The 21966-nt window shown below is 44.3% G+C and overlaps 1 protein-coding gene across 1 annotated transcript in view; it reads right to left on the minus strand.

Moving 5' to 3' along the window:
• LOC124799042 (C-Maf-inducing protein-like) overlaps positions 1-21966 on the minus strand; it is a 939973-nt gene that overhangs the window by 36003 nt on the left and 882004 nt on the right. Inside the window, exons 6-7 of the mRNA XM_047262580.1 lie at positions 18911-19102; positions 9346-9449 (exon numbers count right to left, since the gene is read on the minus strand). Coding sequence (XP_047118536.1) covers positions 9346-9449; positions 18911-19102 — 296 coding nt within the window. The remainder of the gene's footprint in view (positions 1-9345; positions 9450-18910; positions 19103-21966) is intronic.

Here is a 21966-nt window from a genome sequence, read left to right on the forward strand (position 1 = left end):
ACACAAAGCAAAAACAACTTACTGGGGGACGCATAAGTGCTGTTAAAATGTTGACTTGAAAGGGGACACTACCAGTAATCTCGTGGTTCCCATCCAGCCATGACGTCAAAAAGATAACAAAGACCTTCAATAGTAAGCATGAATGAGCAGAAATATTCCATTAAACTGTTAAATTGGAGTCGTGACCTCGCTTCCCTCTTGGGGTAAAATTAAAAATTAGAGGTATCAAACATGTTCCGGCGAATCACTTCCATTAGCGTCTAGTCAGGATGAGAACTAAGTGTACTTTTTACGAAGTAAACGTGAAGCCCATAATGCAAAACAGTGCACCTTTGAGCAAAGGAGCGGAAGTATTATTCTTGTTATGCTCTCTCATAGACATTCTTACTGTCCCAAGTTCATTGGCAAATGGATTATTGTAGCCTTGTTCCTCAAATTTCGCAGATTGAGCTTGAATATGCTATAGGGAAATACTTCATATGTTTGGAAATTTAGGTTAAGCATTTACGATACGTTCTTAGGCGAGGAAACATCGGTGGTACAACATTAAATGTGATAGGAGTTATCTAGATCGGTCATTCGAATCCTTGGGAAGTTGTCTATCTTGCGTACAGTCTAGTTTGCCGTTATTCTTATTATCATCTGCCCAGTATTCAACATTTTTTAATATGTTTTTGATAAAGGACACCTTACTGTACACCATGAGCTGCACTTCAAAAGCATTTATTTGCCAGACCATATTAGGGCATATACGAGCAACTCTTCAGCAGTGGCATACCCTGTATACTGTACACGTCTACATAAAACGACGTGCCTGTCAGATGTAAAATCTTTATCATGGTTATAAATGATGTCGATCTCTGTGGTACACAGATCTTGTGTGTTCGTGTTATAAATCTGTAAAACGCTAAATGGAATAAGTATGATCATCTCTTTAAAATACATGTAAGCGCCATCACCAGTCAATTTTTTATATCAGCTGCGTGTAAAGTGCAATGTCACTTGTCTCACGTGTCAGCCACATTTCCGGATCTTGTCGATTATGTATACGCAGCGGGTCGTGCACCATAGAGATCGACATCATTTACAACCATCATAAAGATTTTGCACCAGATACACGTCGTCTGATGAAGACGTGCATGTAACTTATATACCACAGATCACGGGCTGCACGCTCGAATACAGTTCTGACAAATTAGCCCAGTCAACAAAGACCAGAAATAGTCGAATAGAGGGAGGGGGAGGGGAGGAGGAAAAGGAGATTAGTGTTTAAAGCCCCGTCGACAACAAGGTCATTAGAGATGGAGCACAAGCTCGGATGAGGGAAGGATGGGAAAGAAAATCGGCCGTGCCCTTTCAAAGGAAGCATCCCGGCATTTGCCTTAAGCGATTTAGGGAAATCGTGGAAAATCGAAATCAGTAAGGCCGGACGCGGGCTCGAACCGTCGTCCTCCCCAACGCGAGTTCAGTTTTCTAACCATTGCGTTACCTCGCTCGATTCGAGTAGGGAGAAAATTTCGTGTAGTCGCTGATTATTATACAGTGATAGGAAGGAGTGCCTTAACCTACTAAATATCCTGATGGGTGGGTGTGGGCCTACGGGTGAGGCGGTGGGGGGGGGGGGGGGGGGGGAGAGCATTTAAAGTTAAAGTATTTCTGTTTTTCTTGAATAACACTGAAACAGCTGCTTCGAGCGAAAATATCTCTCAGTACAATATTAAAGACATTCATTACATGTCCTACAAAATCCACCGTGGTCAGTGCAGCTGACTGCTATACAGAGGGCCCGGGTTTGGTTCCCTGCAAGGTTGGAGATTTTATGTCCTCGGGGACAATGTTGAGTGTTTATGGAAAAAGTTCAAGGCAATCGTAAAATGCGTTTTTGACAGGTACGTGCCGAGTAAAACTGTGAGGGACGGGAAAAACCCACCGTGGTACAACAACAAAGTTAGGAGACTACTGCGAAAGCAAAGAGAGCTTCACTCTAAGTTTAAACGCAGCCAAAACCTCTCAGACAAACAGAAGCTAAACGATGTCAAAGGTAGCGTAAGGAGGGCTATGCGTGAAGCGTTCAGTGAATTCGAAAGTAAAATTCTATGTACCGACTTGACAGAAAATCCTAGGAAGTTCTGGTCTTACGTTAAATCAGTAAGTGGCTCGAAACAGCATATCCAGACACGCCGGGATGATGATGGCATTGAAACAGAGGATGACACGCGTAAAGCTGAAATACTAAACACCTTTTTCCAAAGCTGTTTCACAAAGGAAGACCTCACTGCAGTTCCTTCTCTAAATCCTCGCACAAACGAAAAAATGGCTGACATCGAAATAAGTGTCCAAGGAATAGAAAAGCAACTGGAATCACTCAACAGAGGAAAGTCCACTGGACCTGACGGGATACCAATTCGATTCTACACAGAGTACGCGAAAGAACTTGCCCCCCTTCTAACAGCCGTGTACCGCAAGTCTCTAGAGGAACGGAAGGTTCCAAATGATTGGAAAAGAGCACAGGTAGTTCCAGTCTTCAAGAAGGGTCGTCGAGCAGATGCGCAAAACTATAGACCTATATCTCTGACGTCGATCTGTTGTAGAATTTTAGAACATGTTTTTTGCTCGAGTATCATGTCGTTTTTGGAAACCCAGAATCTACTATGTAGGAATCAACATGGATTCCGGAAACAGCGATCGTGTGAGACCCAACTCGCTTTATTTGTTCATGAGACCCAGAAAATATTAGATACAGGCTCCCAGGTAGATGCTATTTTTCTTGACTTCCGGAAGGCGTTCGATACAGTTCCGCACTGTCGCCTGATAAACAAAGTAAGAGCCTACGGAATATCAGACCAGCTGTGTGGCTGGATTGAAGAGTTTTTAGCAAACAGAACACAGCATGTTGTTGTCAATGGAGAGACGTCTACAGATGTTAAAGTAACCTCTGGCGTGCCACAGGGGAGTGTTATGGGACCATTGCTTTTCACAATATATATAAATGACCTAGTAGATAGTGTCGGAAGTCCCATGCGGCTTTTCGCGGATGATGCTGTAGTATACAGAGAAGTTGCAGCATTAGAAAATTGTAGCGAAATGCAGGAAGATCTGCAGCGGATAGGCACTTGGTGCAGGGAGTGGCAGCTGACCCTTAACATAGACAAATGTAATGTATTGCAAATACATAGAAAGAAGGATCCTTTATTGTATGATTATATGATAGCGGAACAAACACTGGTAGCAGTAACTTCTGTAAAATATCTGGGAGTATGCGTGCGGAACGATTTGAAGTGGAATGATCATATAAAATTAATTGTTGGTAAGGCGGGTACCAGGTTGAGATTCATTGGGAGAGTCCTTAGAAAATGTAGTCCATCAACAAAGGAGGTGGCTTACAAAACACTCGTTCGACCTATACTTGAGTATTGCTCATCAGTGTGGGATCCGTACCAGATCGGGTTGACGGAGGAGATAGAGAAGATCCAAAGAAGAGTGGCGCGTTTCGTCACAGGGTTATTTGGTAACCGTGATAGCGTTACGGAGATGTTTAACAAACTCAATTGGCAGACTCTGCAAGAGAGGCGCTCTGCATCGCGGTGTAGCTTGCTCGCCAGGTTTCGAGAGGGTGCGTTTCTGGATGAGGTATCGAATATATTGCTTCCCCCTACTTATACCTCCCGAGGAGATCACGAATGTAAAATTAGAGAGATTCGAGCGCGCACGGAGGCTTTCAGACAGTCGTTCTTCCCGCGAACCATACGCGACTGGAACAGGAAAGGGAGGTAATGACAGTGGCACGTAAAGTGCCCTCCGCCACACACCGTTGGGTGGCTTGCGGAGAATAAATGTAGATGTAGATGTAGACCGGGTGCTGTGTTGCCCTCATCGTCATTTCATCTTCATCGTCACACATGTCGCCAAAGTGGTGTCAAATAGAAATACTTGCACTAGGCTACCGAACGAACTGCAGATGGGGTCTTCCGGCCAAATATTCCTAAAAATGGTTCAAATGGCTCTGAGCACGATGGGACTTAACATCTGTGGTCATCAGTCCCCTAGAACTTAGAACTACTTAAACCTAACTAACCTAAGGACAGCACACAACACCCAGCCATCACGAGGCAGAGAAAATCCCTGACCCCGCCGGGAATCGAACCCGGGAACCCGGGCGTGGGAAGCGAGAACGCTACCGCACGAAATATTCCTACAAAGAAGTGCTATTCACTTTTTCTCTGCGACTAATAGTTCCCACACTGCAGAGGATGGAAGCATTGCAGACTATGAACAATAGTGTTTTAATGGTATAAAATTAATGTTATTGTCAAATGAAGTGAGTTATGAACAAATATTAAATGTGCGTACCTTATCTAAGTGCAGTAGAACATATTACGGGATAAAGTGTGTTCTGAGATTCTGGGGTGTGGTGGTCTGGAGGGGAATGGGGAATGGTAGGGGGGGGGGGGGGGGGATGGACCCGTATGGGAAGACAGGCCATGACTCCCTCATAGTCTATGTACCCCACTATATCAAAAAACGCAAAGAAGGGACCAGAGAGCGTTTCACAAATTTATTCCAGCTATTCTACAGCTAGCCGTATGAATGACTGACGACGCAGTGCACAGACGTGCCCCGAGGCGTGGGGTGGACGATTTATTTTCCACAAAATTCGTTAACACTACATGGGCAACAGATATGAATTACTAATAACACTAACGCAACAGACGCATATGGACGGATTCTACGTAAATCTCTACACACAATTCTACATTTCTAGAGGGAAAACTGACTGTTAGTCATTCTGAATGGCAGTTGTAGCGTTCTTCAGGAAAAGGCAGCTTTCTCCACCACGAGCGCAGCTCGTTTATCAGTTTACAGACAAATCTTTAAATTTTAATTTTAAAGATCGCTGATAATGTTTTCAAAAAATTTTAAAAACGTGAACTTCAAACGTCCTTTCACCAACATGCTCAGCCCCATGCACCAGAATTTTTGGTACATTATTCATGGCACTGTCTCTTATTTTACAAAAATCTGCGACTGCATGTATTTTTCCTCTAATTTTTCTTGTTTCCTGGACTAAATAAATACTTTTGAATTGTAGCTCATGGTGTACAACAGGATGTCCGTTATCGTATCTGCCTGGTTCATCTAGCGCCTCCCTATACGTGTACCTGACTTCTGCGTTTCGGAAGTGATGCATGCTGCACTGCAATGTCAGGCATATATCCTCCAAGAAGACAGCATACATCGATCAGACCATATCTCTGTCAGTTGCAGGATTTCACTCCTGAACAACCCTCGAACTTCTCGACTGATTTGATTCAGCATGTTTGGTAAACGAAAAGAGTCGTATGGTGTTTTTGGCGTGCAGACCTCCTCCAGTCGCAACGGCTCTTCATCGAGGTGTGCGAGAGATATTTCGTAAGTGTACTTTTTCATGTACGCTACGCTGGACCTATGTAGTGTGGTGTCATATTCGTGTTATGTGATGATGAGAGAAGAAGTGGGATGAAACAGTTGTCGGTACGTAATCTACTGCTCTCGAATAGAGCCAAGTGGATCGCTGAGCTTAACGCCCCCTTCTCACTGACAGATCATCATCGACAATGTGACATGACATCAATGGTACACTGAGAAGACTGTTTGAAACTTAATTAAGGATAATGCTTTGTGATCAGGAGCTTAACACTACCGTCTATATTTCCCTTTCTGGTTAAACAGTGGCAATGAACATTTCTTCCACCACCATGATTTCTAAACGACTACCTTCGAGTTGTCACCGAACTAGCAGCGTCTACTAACAAGACGTGCTACATCTGCGTAGTACCTACCCCAGTAAATTATTTTCAACACGAACACCTTAAGAATGAGTGTCTCAAAGCGAAGAAATATATTTTAGAAGCTCGGCCTACCCACTTTAACGCAGCACAGATGACTGGCTTATAGGCAACACACATTGCATACGAATCCCTCTGATTGACTACGTCCTGCCTTCTCTGAGGGGCGCAATCAATTATAAAAGACGCCTAACGTTCACCGGTATGCATCAGGGAACATTTTGTCTCCAACAAAAGTTGTTCCCCATGACGTGATCTGTCACCCCTGTCGTAGGGACTGTGAAACACCCTGTATACAGTAGCTGTCTATCTAAACTTCTGAGAAACAATGTTATAACGCGGCGATCAAAAGGTTTCCGTTTCAGGGCGTTGTTACAACGTACATGCAGCTTAGCGCGACTCCGATTAGGGTATACAAGGTATCTTTCGTAAGCGTCGTCAGGCGTTTCTCCAGCGTTTCGGCAGATATTTGCAATTTCTGTTTTGCGGCATGTAGCTGGTATCAGCCCAAACAAATACTGCTTATCACAAGTTTCATGTGACGGCAGCGTCGACGGAATGCGTTGGTTTGTTTCTTGTTTTAAAAAATGAGCTTTAAATCGAAATTTTATATGACCATTCGACAGAGCGCTATCAGATTAGTCTAGTGCGATCGCTTAACCGATATGTACTAACATAAACAGTAATGCACGGGGAATAACCGGTATTCCAGCAGCGAATGAGCAGCGCTTCTGCATGCCGGCAGCACTCAACGGGGGTCGGGACTGCTGCAGTACCCGTTATTCCTCGTGTTTTACGGTCCCTGATAACATATATCGGTTAACATACATCGGTAAAACGAATATCGCACTAAATAAATTTGGGGCTGCTCTGTCATGTAATATTCCACTTTAAAAATAATTTTGTTTGTAAAGGGAAACAAACCGAAGCTTTCCATCAACGCTGGGCGCGCATGAAATACCTGATGAACAGGATTTGTTTCGGCTAACTCGAAATTAACATTGCAAAAACAAAATCGCAAATATCTGCCGAAACACCAGAGAAAATGCGCCTGGTGACTCTTAGGAGACAGACCCCATATAAGCACCGATATGGAAGGCAACGGATCAGTGTGGCGTTCATGTCTTTCTGATGCGAGTGCGGTAAATGCCGAAATGTGAACTATGGTGGCGTTATTGCCAAATGCGTCCAAATACGACCAATGCGCTGTTATTTTCTCCTTGGCTGCCGAAGGAAGAACGCCGCTAGATATCCAACGGAGAATGAAGAATGTGTTACGGACTTCTTAGCACAGCAGCACACGGTGTTTTACCAAACGGGTATCTTCAACCTGGTCGTCAATAGCATGATTGCCTCAATACTCACGGCAATTTTACATAATTGGCATACAGATTCTGGACTGTACGGCCTCCGAACGAAAAAATTTCGATCGCCCCTTATACTAAGAATGTGCCTAGAATTACAACTACAGAATCGCCTTTACATTGAGGTGACAAAAGTTCAAATGGTTCAAATGGCTCTGAGCACTATGCGACTTAACTTCTGAGGTCATCAATCCCCTAGAACTTAGAACTACGTAAACCTAACTAACCTAAGGACATCACACACATGCATGCCCGAGGCAGGATTCGAACCTGCGACCGCAGCGCCTAGAACCGCTCGGCCACTCCGGCCGGCTTGACGAAAGTCATGGGATACCTCCTAATATCGTGTCGGACCTCTTTCCCCCCTGCGTAATGCAGCAACCCGACGTGATACAGACTCAACAAATGCCGCAGAAATATTGAACCATGCTGCGTCTATAGCCGTCCATAATTGCGAAAGAGTTACCTGTGCAGAATTTTGTGCACGAACTGAACTTTCGATTACGTCCCATAAATGTTCGATGGGATTCATGTCGGGAGATCTCGGTGGCCAAATCATTCGCTCGAATTGTCCAAATGTTCTTCAAACCAGTCGCAAACAACTGTGACCCGGTGATATGGCGCACTGTCATACATAAAAATTACACCATTGTTTGGAAATATGACGTCCATGAATGGCTGCAGATGGTCTCCAAGTATCCGAACATAACCATTTCCAGTGAATCATCGGTTCAGTTGGACCGCAGGACTCAGTCAATTCCAGATAAACACAGCCCTCACTATTATGGACCCACTACCAGCTTGCATAGTGGCTTGTTGACAACTTGAGTCCATTGCTTCGCGTGGTCTGCGCCTCATTCCGACCGTACCATCAACTTTTACCAACTGAAATGGGGGCTCATCTGATTAAGCCACAGTTTTTCACTTGTCTGGGATCCAACCGATCCAAACATGAGCCCAGAAGAGGCGCTGCAGGCGATGTTGTGCTGTTAGCAAAGGCACTTGGGTCGTTCGTCTACCGCCATAGGCCATTAACGCCAAATTTCGCCGCGCTGTCACAACGGATGCGTTCGTCGTACGCCCCACATTGACTTCTGCTATTATTTCACACAGTGTTGTGTCTCCGCAAACGTCATTGTTCTCGGTCGTTAAGTGAAGGCCGTCAGCCAATGTGTTGTCCGTGGTGGAAGGTAATGCCTGAATTTTATTTTTTATTTTTTTTTCTCGTCACACTCTTGACATTGCGGATCTCGGAATATTGACTTCCCTAACGATTTTCGAAATGGAAGGTGCCATGCGTGTAGCTCCAACTGCCTCTCCGCTTTAAAAGTCTGTTAATTCCAGTTCTGTGGCCATAATTATGCCAGAAACGTTTTCACATGAATCGCCTGAGTACAAATGACAGCTATGCCGATGCACTGTCCTTCTGCACCGTCTGTACGCGATACTACCGCCATCAATATACATGCATATCACTATGCTATGACTTTTGCCACCTTAGCGTATATGACAGTAGAAGTTGAACTTCCAGAAAGTTTACGTACATTATTATTTTGAAGAAGATTCAGTGAGAAATAATTAACTCCGAGTGATACAGCAAACCAGATTTACAGAATTGATGAAGAAAATTTGTCTCATCAGTGGCATATGTGTTTTGTTCAGATCATGTGTGGAAGTTAAGGACCTTGGTACTCATAATTTCATCACTGAACGTTGTTACCAAAATTAATCAATGTTTATCAGCTATCGACCGACAGATACCCCTCCCTCGTATATGTTTTCCAACTGCCATTTTTAGACATCTACAATTCTATATATTCAACTAACTTGACGCAACATCACACAAAATGTTTTTCTTCAAAAATTGTTGAAACCACTTCCAATACACAGTGCTCGCTCCTCAAAAACACTACAGAGAAGCTGAAGCAATACTTTGCGGAAATAATGTGTTTAAATGGTCGTAGGGAGCTACGAAGATAAGCTAAGTTCTCGCAAGTTTTACGAGGCTGTGTTTCCGTAAACTGGGGACACCATAGCCGATTCTGTTCACTAATTTGAGTAGATTGTGCTTGTCGTGGTAAATTCACGGACGTGGTAGCATGATTGGGCAGTATGAGTAAATACAGGAACCGGGAAAGTGTCTGTGCAGAACTTACCTGGCAACAAACCTGTTGATGGCATCTTCACAGGCGTTCTGCGAATACAGCGCGCGGAGGTAGTCCTGTACGAGCTTCCTCATATGTGGAGATTTACCGAAATCCTGTAATACGACAAAATGTATATTAATGAGCGTACATTTCAACGACACATTATATTATGAACATTTTGTATAACTGACGTTGAGCATATTCGAGTGAAATGGTTGGTAGTCCAATCTTGCTTAAAACAATAAAAAGTTAATTACAGCGGTCAAAATAAATGTTGCATATTGCTTTGTTGTCAATACTGGACATAACAGCAAACAAAACTGATTCTGTTCTGTCAGAGATAGTCATAAAAAAAACAAAAATAAGGTAGGTGAACATGTATCCACGCGATAAGCACAAACAAAAAACAAAATCTTACAAAAGATTCCAGTATAAACACCACAGTTTCTTCTCACTGTCAATTTGCGTATCACATTGTTTATTAACCATTTGGCTCTCCTAGTAATTGGAGAAACTTTTGAATGCGGTTAGGCATAGTCCTTAATAAACTCTCCATATAAGCCTGTTGATATTGTCCCATTCCCCCACAGCGGACTCTACGATGCCCTGTAAAGTCTCTGGTGCGAAAAGACGATTGTAAAACGCTCGTTTTACCATGCCCCATGCGTTCTCAATGCAGTTGAGATCTGGAGAATATGGAGGCCATTTATTCAACTGATTCTATGCTCCACTAGGAAGTCGTTACAACGTTGTGACGATGTGGGAGTGCACTGTAGTCCATCAACGTGAATCTCGCTTCACGATCTTCACCAAATGGAGCCACAATGCGTGCAAGCATATCGTCCCGGTACTTCACACGTCATCCTTCTCCCACCCTATGTATTGGCACAAGAGGTGTCATGCGGCCATACATAATTCCACCCCCAAAACATGACTGAATCGCCTTGACAAGGGTGGCTCTCTACGAAACAAATGGCTCAAATGGCTCTGAGCACTATGGGACTTAACATCTGTGGTCATCAGTCCCCTAGAACTTAGAACTACTTAAACCTAACTAACCTAAGGACATCACACACATCCATGCCCGAGGCAGGATTCGAACCTGCGACCGTAGCAGTCCCGCGGTTCCGGACTGAGCGCCTAGAACCGCTAGACCACCGCGGCCGGCTCTACGAAACAGTTGCAGTGTAATCGCTGTCCCCGTTGCCTCCACACACGAATATCAGTAGTGTCAGACTGATACGGACCTCATTACAAGAAAGGATTGTGTCCCACTGCTGCTTAGTCCACGAAGACTTGTTTCTTGCCATTGTGACAGGAGACTCTCACAGAAACCGATTTAGAGGAGCAACCTTCCGAGGCCTTCTGGCACGTGATCCCTGCTCATGGAACTTATTTCGTCTCGTTTGTGTTGACACCTGCACTCCTGTAGCGATTTGGAACTGCCGCTGTAGACATGTAGCGGCGCGTGGAGGGTCTCTGCTTGCTGTTATACGCAGATATCGGTCCCGCACAGCCGTTGTTAGCCGGCCGTTGTGATCGAGCGGTTCTAGGAGCTTCAGTCTGAAACCGCGCTGCTGCTACGCTCTCAGGTTCGAATCCTGCCTCGGGCATGGATGTTTGTGATGCCCCTAGGTTAGTTAGGTTTAAGTAGTTCTAAGTTCTAGGGGACTGATGACCTCAGACGTTAAGTCCCATAGTGCTAAGAGCCATTTTTGACACCCGTTGTTGTTCTTCCATGGCCACTTCTGTGAGGATCCTAAAATGATCCTGTCGCTAGAAACTAGTTCCACATTCTAGAGATATCATTTTGACTCACAGCGACAAGCGCTGCGACATCCACCTGTCTCATTTCCAGCTTCCTTAGAGTGACTATATGGAACTTCTGATTGTACGTTATTGCTACCCGAACCAACCGGAAGCAACACAACCCTTGTAGTGACACACAGCACAAGCACTGCAATGTTTACAGGTGACAAGGTTGTTATAGACCGCAGATACTGCCCTCTCACTGTAGAACCTTGGGCTGTTCCCGTTAGTATTAAAGCTTCAGCAATATGCAACATTTATTTTGACCACTGTATTTGTATCCAGAACTCTCGTTACTGAAAAATGATCGAAGGTACACTACGCGGCCGAAATCTCCGAGTCACACAAGTCTTTTGGCCACCTGGCATGTTTGAAATCAGCGACAGTTTCTAATTTCCTAACTTCTTCTTCCTGATACCTTTTCGTTCCATGTCATACATATCCACTTAATTTTCTACATTCTTCGACAAAAATTAGGAAATTTGTGGTAAGTTCCCATGGGACCAAACTGCCGAGGTCATCGGTCCCTAGGCTTACACATTACTTAATCTAACTTAAACTAACTTACCCTAATGACAACACACACACGCGCGCGCGAGAACGCGCGCACACCCACCCACCCACCCACCCACCCACCCACCCACACACACACACACGGCAGAGGGACGACTCTCGAAGCTCTGACGGGTGATGGGGTGGAGGGGAGGGGGAGGGAGCCGCGCTAACCATGCAAGGCGCCCCAGACCGCGTGGCTACCCTGCGCGGCATTCTTCGACAGAACGATATTCCAAATAATTCCAGTTTCTTCTTCTTCGGATTTCACACGGACCCTGTTTCATATTGTCACACAGTATCCACAATCATGTCCAAGTCCGAAAGCAGGTCTTCAACGAAACACGAGACTTAGCACTTGAAATATCTTTATTACGAACTCTAAAGTAGAGCCAGAGCGGAACTCAACTCCTGGACGTAGAATGCAACTATTTATACAAACATCGAATATTCCAGAATTCTGATATTTAAAAGAACGTCGAATATTACAGAATATACAAACATACGAAATTTCGAGAACCTCCCAGAAATGATAAATACTAATAAACAAGGGGGCGTGTCTGAAGTGGCGACCCCTAGCATGCAAACCAGTGACGTTAACCGCTACGCCACACTGCATGCAGGAGCTGTGCAATGCTGTGCTCCGTAAGTACACTTTCAGGAACTCCTTCCTCAGTTCCATATATACATTTCTAGGCTATATTTACGCGCTCCTTTTTAAGTAAGATTTCTTCACTTGAACAGATCTACTCCTGATACCTTCTTTATTTCGGACACTCTTCGTAACCTTTCGTACTAGACAGGATGTGTTTTCACTTTCACTATTGTGTTATTCACAGGTGTGATGTTCAGCAACTCGCTTTTCTTGTTTCTATTGGTTAACAACAACTTCATCCTAGCTTTGTTTATTCAGAACCCATACTCTGTGCGATGTATGCTGTTCACCTCATTGAACAGGTCTAGTAAGTCTCCCATAGTTTCGCTCAGGGCCAAAATTGAAGCTAAACATTCAATGTTTCTTATCATAGCTGTACAGAATTTGCCACCTTTATGCATTACATGTGGCGTAGAGTCTGGTTAGCACAATTTAACAGGAAGGGTTACCATTTTTTTCCCTTCCTCTGCAGTGATTCGCCTGGGAAGGCGTCTTAAGCATAACCCTGATAGATTGATGATACAGTCTTGTTTACATAGTTCGGATTGTCAGTCGTACATTTTTTTTGCAGCACCTTATAATTTCAGTGCGACGCCGATCGTCAGCTGCGCCACCAAAAACTGCAATATGCTTTATGATTCTAAGTAAACCGGAGTGATTTTCTTCTTCTCTAGACCGGCAAACAGTATTTCGAATTTTATGAGCTGTTGCTAAGTCAGAATTACCTTCACAAATTTCTAGAATCTTTTGTTTTTTAGAATCACAACGTTTTTGTCGTACCTCTGCGCTTATCTTTCTCTTCAGTAAGCTTTCTTGCTGTTGAATGTTTTCCCTTAACACTGCTTTTTTTGTGCGTGCTAATAGCAAGCTGTTGAGCTCAGATTCTAGTACTACAATTTTATTCCTAGAAGTTTTCTGACTATGTGTGTATTTAGGTACTGTTTGAAGTAACTGGCTTCCACTCAACTGCATATTAATATCGTGAGTGTCTTCTGACATGTCCAGTTCGATTTCTTCCCGCTATTAAAAGTAAGCATGCAACTGTTCAATATGGGCATTTCAGACAATATGTTCGCTAAATCTCCCTGAAGAATCCAGTTACACGATAGTGAAAACCGCACTGAAATTACCCCTAACAGACAGACAGACAGACAGACAGACAGAAAGATGTGATTTCAGAGTTTGATTTATAGTAAGTAGTGAATAACATCTGAACTAACTGGGTTGTTCTCTGATTTTCGAATCTACTTCGCCTTCAACGTTGTCATTACAACTCAAACATCGCCATGTGGTGTTAACTTCGTCTTGTATATTTTGTTTATTTTTATCAGCATAAGCTAGCGGAAAGAATGCCTAAATCAATTGTTTTACTCTTTTTAAAGCTGTTACGTAAACTGAAAATAGTAGAACTAAGAAAATTAGTAGAACTGAGAAAGACAGTCCATCACTGAGCGAAAGTCAAGTGTTGACTGAATGATTTAAACACTTAAACATAGACGAAATCGGGGCGGCGGCAGTTTTTGTCAAAGCCTCAAAGACGGTATTTTTCTTTCGGCGTATATCAAAGGCAGCCGACGCGTGACACCGTAGATACAGCAAGAGTGAACTCGTGCTGCAGCCGCGTACCAAAAAGTGATACAAACAGAAGTAAACTTTATTTAATAATATTGGTAGAGTTGGTAATATTTTAAGCTTATCGTTAGAGTTGAAATTTCGAGTTGGAATACTTTAGATTTGTACACGTAACGTCATGTACATTATGACACTCCCCCCCCAATTCCCCCTCACCACTTTTTCACGAGAAGTCACACTTCACTGACACCATTAACGTCGAGCCCCTAATCAGGCAACTGTGATTATATGCAATACCATTAAATTTTTATTGAAAGAGGCAAATGAGGAAGCAAAAATCTCATTAAACATTGTACTTGAGATAGTTGTAAGAACAACTAGGTATTTCAGACACTCAGAAGAGTTATGCATAGCTACAAGTAATTCTCAGTTCACTACGTCGGAAAGACGCTAAAGAAAGAAAAGAAAATTTTATTTTTAGGTAATATTACCAAACAGGTGACCACATAATTTGCAAGTGACGCATATTCTGCATTTTACATCGTCACTAACATAGTAACTGATGTTGTCTACTACACTGGATTTTTAGACCTGGTTTTTAATGAAACTCCCTTCTGACAATGCGCAATCGGAAATGTCTTGCATTGTTGATCCTCTGTTTATGAAAATATTTCACGCTACCCTAGTGAGAAACCACTGGCTATATTTATCGAATTATTGGTCGTACTGACCTAATCTGTTAGACAACAGTTTGTAGACTGGCTAGATGAAGCTGCCCAGGTGCCTCTCCCCTATTGCGCGGTGGCTGCTCTCATTGCATCTAGCATGCAGGAAGTATGCGAAATCATTAGATTGTATATTGTGCAGCACAAGAAATAAAACAAAATATCGTGTAATTTTGGGAGTCAGATTGCATGAACTTCCCATGCTAGGAAATATTCGTGACCTCCCATTGGCCTCAAATTAAGTGTTGAAAAAAAGGACATATTGCCATTCTCGGTTTTGTTGAAGTGCAGGGAATTTTATTTGTCATTCTGCCAGTTATGCCAATACTCTGTTACTTGTTACTGCAGAAATAAGAGAGATGATGCTGTGTACATTCAGTGAGTCCTTTGGAGGTGAAACATGGCAGTTACATCTTTACGTAAACTTTCATTTTTATAATTTTTTTATATCCGAAACTTAACACATATTTGCAAAATTTTCCCTATCAGACGGTGTAAATTATGTGAAACTACCATTCACACATCAACAAAAGTTTCGCATCACCCCGATATGTCGTCCAGGTGAGTTGCTATTCTGATGTTCCTAAACCGATCGGAAGGACATTCCTGCGGGTTTCGTAAACTTACAAAAACTTACCATGAGCGCTACCTATAGATAGACCGCAGCAGTCGAATGGATTGCAGCGTTTCAGTTGAAAGTAACGCACCAATAGGGACGTCTTAGAGACGTCTGTGGCACAGAGTGAACATCCATCATGCCACGAAGGGCAGTCCCGTCCAATGATGCGGTCCGCATCTCACGGTACGCGCAGAAGGCTTGTCAACCAGGGAAGTTACTCGGCGTGTGCGATGGAGTCAAAGTGATCTGATACGAACGTAGAGTAGGGACCAATTGACAGGTATTGTCGAGGATGTACACTGCAAAGGCCGCCCACGTTCAACAGATGCACAGGATAATCGATGTCTACGACGTTTTAGTCAAAGGAACAGTGGTCTGAGTGCTCTATAACTGAATTCGGCGTTCGAAGAGGCTATAGGACGCCATGTATCGTATCAGACTGTTGGCAGATGATTCATCATGAGACTCTCCCATTCGCGGCGACCCTGGCGAGCACCACATTTTATACCACAATACCGTTACAGAAGGGCAAGAAATCATGCAGAATGGACACACCAGGATTGGCGTCGGGTGTTGTTTACGGACGAAATTCGGATCTGTTTGTACCCCGATAGGGTAAGCTCGGGACAGTTGGACCACTGGGTGAGACGGATCAGCGGCATATTTCACAAATGCGCAGCTGGAGAGCAACTCCCGCTACTTTGCTCTTTTTCGAAGAAACGTGGTGCAGAGGTACTGCTGTCATTTTCGTGTTAGTTCTGGAGAAAAATCACATTCTCTATTCTGGTAAGCCGAGAAGTTTAACCGTGTAGCTACATAATTTTAGTGTTACGGCTTAGTTTGCACAGTATTGTTGCAGTTTTTTTTACTGCGAACTTGACAGGTGTGTAGACATGAAACTAACCTAAAATGGCCACCGTGTTCGCTGTCTACAGATACATAAATCGGGGTGGCCCATCTCTCTCAGAGGATCAGGAGAGATGGACCACTTGCTTTGATGCGAGAGACATGGAGCACACTTAAATTTAGCTTCAAAGCATACATATAATCCCAATGAAGATGATCGCAGTCTCAGACTATACTTATTTGGCGGGAGATACGTCTGTGCCAGCAAAAGGCAGAACAGAATTTTCCACACTGGCCAACCAGTGATTTCTAACTCCGTCAGAACACGTACTGATCCCAGACACACCAAAAGAGCAGAATTATTTGCATAAGTCAAATTTCTTCACTGACACAACTTCGGCCTCCACCCATACTAAACCTAAAGATTTCAAGATTACCACCTCAAAACTGACTATTCCTAAGCCAGCAGAGACAAAACTTTTGGAAGGAATATCAACATGTTCCTATCGATAAAATCATGAATTTTAAGAGGAAGGCAGGAAGTGTATCCAAAGGACTAAACTATGCTGAAAATATTGATACTGTAAAGAGAAAGAGGGATAAGAAATTAAAGGTAACAGAAAAAGACACAAAAAGCTCACCTACGGGAAATACTTGTGAAGAGAGAAACCATCTGAAGAAGTTCAATTAATAAAAAAAATAAATAAATAAAACACGGCAAAGAACTCATCGTGTTCGTCATGTGCCGACAGTGTAGAAGATTACGAGAATAACTTTGATGAATGAGATGAGGATGAATGTGTTGACTGCGGTGAAATCTATTACGAAACTAATCAAAAATTAAGATTGGATTCAGTGTGTTGCCTCTTCACGATAGTCAACACAGCAGTAATAAGTGGAGCTGCTGTGATGAGAGAAAGACTTGAACAATACCAACAATTGATTAGAATGACCAATGTTGAGTCACGATTTATAATAAACTGATAAAATTGTTTTGGATTAAAATATTTAATGGTATGATTCTTTATTCATTACCATATATTCCAAACAAAAATATGAAATTTTAATTGACTTTTTTCTCAATGTATACACTTATGTCTCAATAATTTATTGCACTGAAGTTTGTATGACACACCTATGCGAACATGCTGCCAGAAACAAAATAAAAGGTTGAAAAATACAAAAATTTCATGCTGAAGTAAAAAAGCGGTCCAACTCTTCCAGACTTACACTAATCGCAGACAGCTTGTCTGGAGACAGTCCAGAATATGGAACGCCTCCAACACTGCCTCCCAAATACGTAAACAAGTGGTGATGGAGTGATGTTCTGGGGTGGTTGTTGTGGGAAATTTCACTGCTCTATGATACAGGAACGAGATTCTGCAACAAATAGTGGGGCCGTGTCGCCCACACCTTGGTGACAATTTTATCTTGATGGATGATAACTCGTATGCTCATTAGGCTGTTCTCGAGAACACGCTGCTTCAGCGTGGTAGGATCACAAGAATGGAACGGCTATCTTGTTCCCCGGGCATGAACCCAGTCGAATCGATTGAAACGAGCAATTTTTGGACGTAAATAACGGACAGCTACTCTGTGCGACTAACGCAGAATCGTCGCTGGAGAGTGGGACAACTGGTTTGACGGTTTCATCGATGGCATACCACAACGGATTCAAGCCTGTATGTGAGCTAGAGAACGCTTCACCACAAACTGACGTTGCCCAGAAGTGCTGCGAACCTCCCCCCCCCCCTCCCGCTCCCCTTCCCCCATGGGAAACAGACGACTTTGTAGTTACACAAATGTTTGTTTCTTTTGATTTGGTGATCTGTACACGTTGTAAATGAATATATATGCATGGCTCAGAGCCATGTTCTCTGTACCACGACTTTCGAAATAAAGGGGTGATGCAAAACTTTCGTTGAAGTGTGTGATTTGCATTCCTTCGAATAAAATGATTTGCCTTCGTTGATCCATTATGGATCGTGGGACGACGGCTGGCATGAACTTCTTGATACAAAAATTTACCAACAGCCGTATGATTTGTAGAAGTTTATTTTATTTTATGAACTTCTATGTGCTGCCACCAGTTTCGGCATTACATTGATGCGATCTTCAGGCCCCACTCGTCATAGTCGTAAAATCTCTATACACGGAAGGAGCCATATAACTGGATCCGTGAATCAATCGTCCTGCAACAGCTCTTGGTGGCCAGGCGACACAGACGGCTCATTCTATGTCGCCTGGCCACCAAGAGCTGTTGCAGGACGATTGATTCACGGATCCAGTTATATGGCTCCTTCCGTGTATAGAGATTTTACGACTATGACGAGTGGGGCCTGAAATTATTGCATCAAGAAAATGATTTGTAGTGTGAATATATCACGGTTTTTTCCTGTCTTCTTAAATTTCGACATTTTTCACTTTCAACGTTTCTCACTCAGCTATAGTGAACCCTGTGTAACAGCTGGCCCCTACTGTAGTGGAGACGGCGTAAGTAGATCCCTGACAGCTCGTAGCGCTGTTGCCAGCTTTCATGTGCGAAGCGCTAGTGGCTGCACACGAAAATAGTAGCCGTCTATAGCGCTGCGACAACACCGAGGCGTTGGCATAGAGACGTTTACAAATTGGCGTTGCCTTATTGGCTGAGATAGACCCTCGAAACTGCTGCGTCCAGCTCACTGCAAGTGTCAGGTGTTAGCTTACGCCGACTCAACTACAGTCTAGACAGACGCGGGCGCAAGCGCAGTAGCAACGCGAAGCGGCGCGGCGCGGCATCAGAACGGAGAGACAGACCACGTTGTGTTTGAGGATGCGGCGGACGACGGGCGTGAGGTGGTCGGAGACGGCGGGCGAGCGGGGGTGCAGGTCGCAGTGCTGCGAGAAGAAGCGGCACAGCTGCGCCGGCGGCGGCGCGTTCTCCAGCAGCGGCGACAGCGTCGACAGCAGCGCCTCGCGGCCCGACCGCGACTGCCACGACTCTTCGTCCTGCGCACACACATACCGATCATGTAGCACATTACGATGTACCTTACACTCTAAGTCTGCCCAACTATTTTTTTTCTTCTGAGAGTTGGTTACAAGTACACTACACTTAGGTGTCAAAAGTTGTGAGACAGCGCTATGCGCTCATACAGATGGTGATAGTATCGTTTACATAAAGTACACTCCTGGAAATTGAAATAAGAACACCGTGAATTCATTGTCCCAGGAAGGGGAAACTTTATTGACACATTCCTGGGGTCAGATACATCACATGATCACACTGACAGAACCACAGGCACGTAGACACAGGCAACAGAGCATGCACAATGTCGGCACTAGTACAGTGTATATCCACCTTTCGCAGCAATGCAGGCTGCTATTCTCCCATGGAGACGATCGTAGAGATGCTGGATGTAGTCCTGTGGAACGGCTTGCCATGCCATTTCCACCTGGCGCCTCAGTTGGACCAGCGTTCGTGCTGGACGTGCAGACCGCGTGAGACGACGCTTCATCCAGTCCCAAACATGCTCAATGGGGGACAGATCCGGAGATCTTGCTGGCCAGGGTAGTTGACTTACACCTTCTAGAGCACGTTGGGTGGCACGGGATACATGCGGACGTGCATTGTCCTGTTGGAACAGCAAGTTCCCTTGCCGGTCTAGGAATGGTAGAACGATGGGTTCGATGACGGTTTGGATGTACCGTGCACTATTCAGTGTCCCCTCGACGATCACCAGTGGTGTACGGCCAGTGTAGGAGATCGCTCCCCACACCATGATGCCGGGTGTTGGCCCTGTGTGCCTCGGTCGTATGCAGTCCTGATTGTGGCACTCACCTGCACGGCGCCAAACACGCGTACGACCATCATTGGCACCAAGGCAGAAGCGACTCTCATCGCTGAAGACGACACGTCTCCATTCGTCCCTCCATTCACGCCTGTCGCGACACCACTGGAGGCGGGCTGCACGATGTTGCGGCGTGAGCGGAAGACGGCCTAACGGTGTGCGGGACCGTAGCCCAGCTTCATGGAGACGGTTGCGAATGGTCCTCGCCGATACCCCAGGAGCAACAGTGTCCCTAATTTGCTGGGAAGTGGCGGTGCGGTCCCCTACGGCACTGCGTAGGATCCTACGGTCTTGGCGTACATCCGTGCGTCGCTGCGGTCCGGTCCCAGGTCTACGGGCACGTGCACCTTCCGCCGACCACTGGCGACAACATCGACGTACTGTGGAGACCTCACGCCCCACGTGTTGAGCAATTCGGCGGTACGTCCACCCGGCCTCCCGCATGCCCACTATACGCCCTCTCTCAAAGTCCGTCAACTGCACATACGGTTCACGTCCACGCTGTCGCGGCATGTTACCAGTGTTAAAGACTGCGATGGAGCCCCGTATGCCACGGCAAACTGGCTGACACTGACGGCGGCGGTGCACAAATGCTGCGCAGCTAGCGCCATTCGACGGCCAACACCGCGGTTCCTGGTGTGTCCGCTGTGCCGTGCGTGTGATCATTGCTTGTACAGCCCTCTCGCAGTGTCCGGAGCAAGTATGGTGGGTCTGACACACCGGTGTCAATGTGTTCTTTTTTCCATTTCCAGGAGTGTATTAAAGGGCGATGCCTTGGCGGAGCTATCATTTTTACTCAGGCGATTCATTAGAAAAGGTGTCCGACGTGGTTATCGCCGCAAGGCGGGAATTAACAGACTTTTATCGGAGAACGGTAGTTGCACCTAGGCGCATTTCGGAAATCCTTAGAAGAATCAATATTCCGAGATCCACAGTGTCAAGAGTTAGGAAAGAATACCAAATTTCAGGCATTACCTCTAACCAACGACAACACAGTGGTTGACGGCCTTCACTTAACGACCGAGAGCAGAGGTGTGTGCTAACACACAAACAACACTGTGCTTAATAAACACAGAAAATAAACACAGGGGCACTTAGGTGGGTCCTCGCGACGGAGGAGGTAACCATGTGTGGGCATTCCTGTTCCTCCTTTTTCTTCTTCTGCATCTTGAGGTCCCTCTTCCTGAGTATCCGATCCCATTATTTATCATTCTGTAGTTGATGCTTCTCAAATAACGTCTGTAGAGGAAAGTCCGACAAGGAGAAAAGTCCGACAAGGAGAAAAGTCCGACAAGGAGAAAAGTCCGACAAGGAGAAAAGTCCGACAAGGAGAAAAGTCAAAGTACGACAAGAAGAAAAGTCAAAGCCTGACAAGAAGAAATGTCAAAGTCCGACAAGAAGAAAAGTCAAAGCCCGACAAGGAGAAAAGTCAAAGCCCGACAAGGAGAAAAGTCAAAGCCCGACAAGGAGAAAAGACTCAAACAGCAATTTTCTCTCATGTCTTCATTAACTGCTTCAATCTGTAGTGTCGTATGAATCGAATTTCCTATTAATTTTTAGCATCATATTTTGTTTGTTTTTCATCATTTTCCTAATAAAACATTTCTGTCACTGTAACAAACAAATTCAAATGTAATACAGTTAAACTGAATAGAAATATGACGTTTCACGTATCAGCACATTATATTTCTGTGTCTGTTTCGTTTTACAGCGTAATTCATTTTGGAATATTGCTGCAGAGAAGTTTGCATTGGATTTTTTGAATTACAAAGGACAACGAAAAATTTTTTTTTAAAACTTTTTTATTTTGATAGCTGATCTTTATAGATTTTTATGAGCTGACTCCAAATTTAGCCTTAGTTATTTTGTATCACCCATAGTTTTCGAGCAATATGCTTTTTACTATGTAATATAAAAGTCATATGCTATATGGCAAATGGGGAAATTATTGAAACGCTTTGTTACAACATCATGGTTTGTATTTACAGTAAGCTACTTAAAACCATGATATGTGTTAATAGA

This window comes from Schistocerca piceifrons, chromosome 5 (assembly GCF_021461385.2).
Source record: "Schistocerca piceifrons isolate TAMUIC-IGC-003096 chromosome 5, iqSchPice1.1, whole genome shotgun sequence".
In the NCBI taxonomy this organism is placed as follows: Eukaryota; Metazoa; Arthropoda; class Insecta; order Orthoptera; family Acrididae; genus Schistocerca; species Schistocerca piceifrons.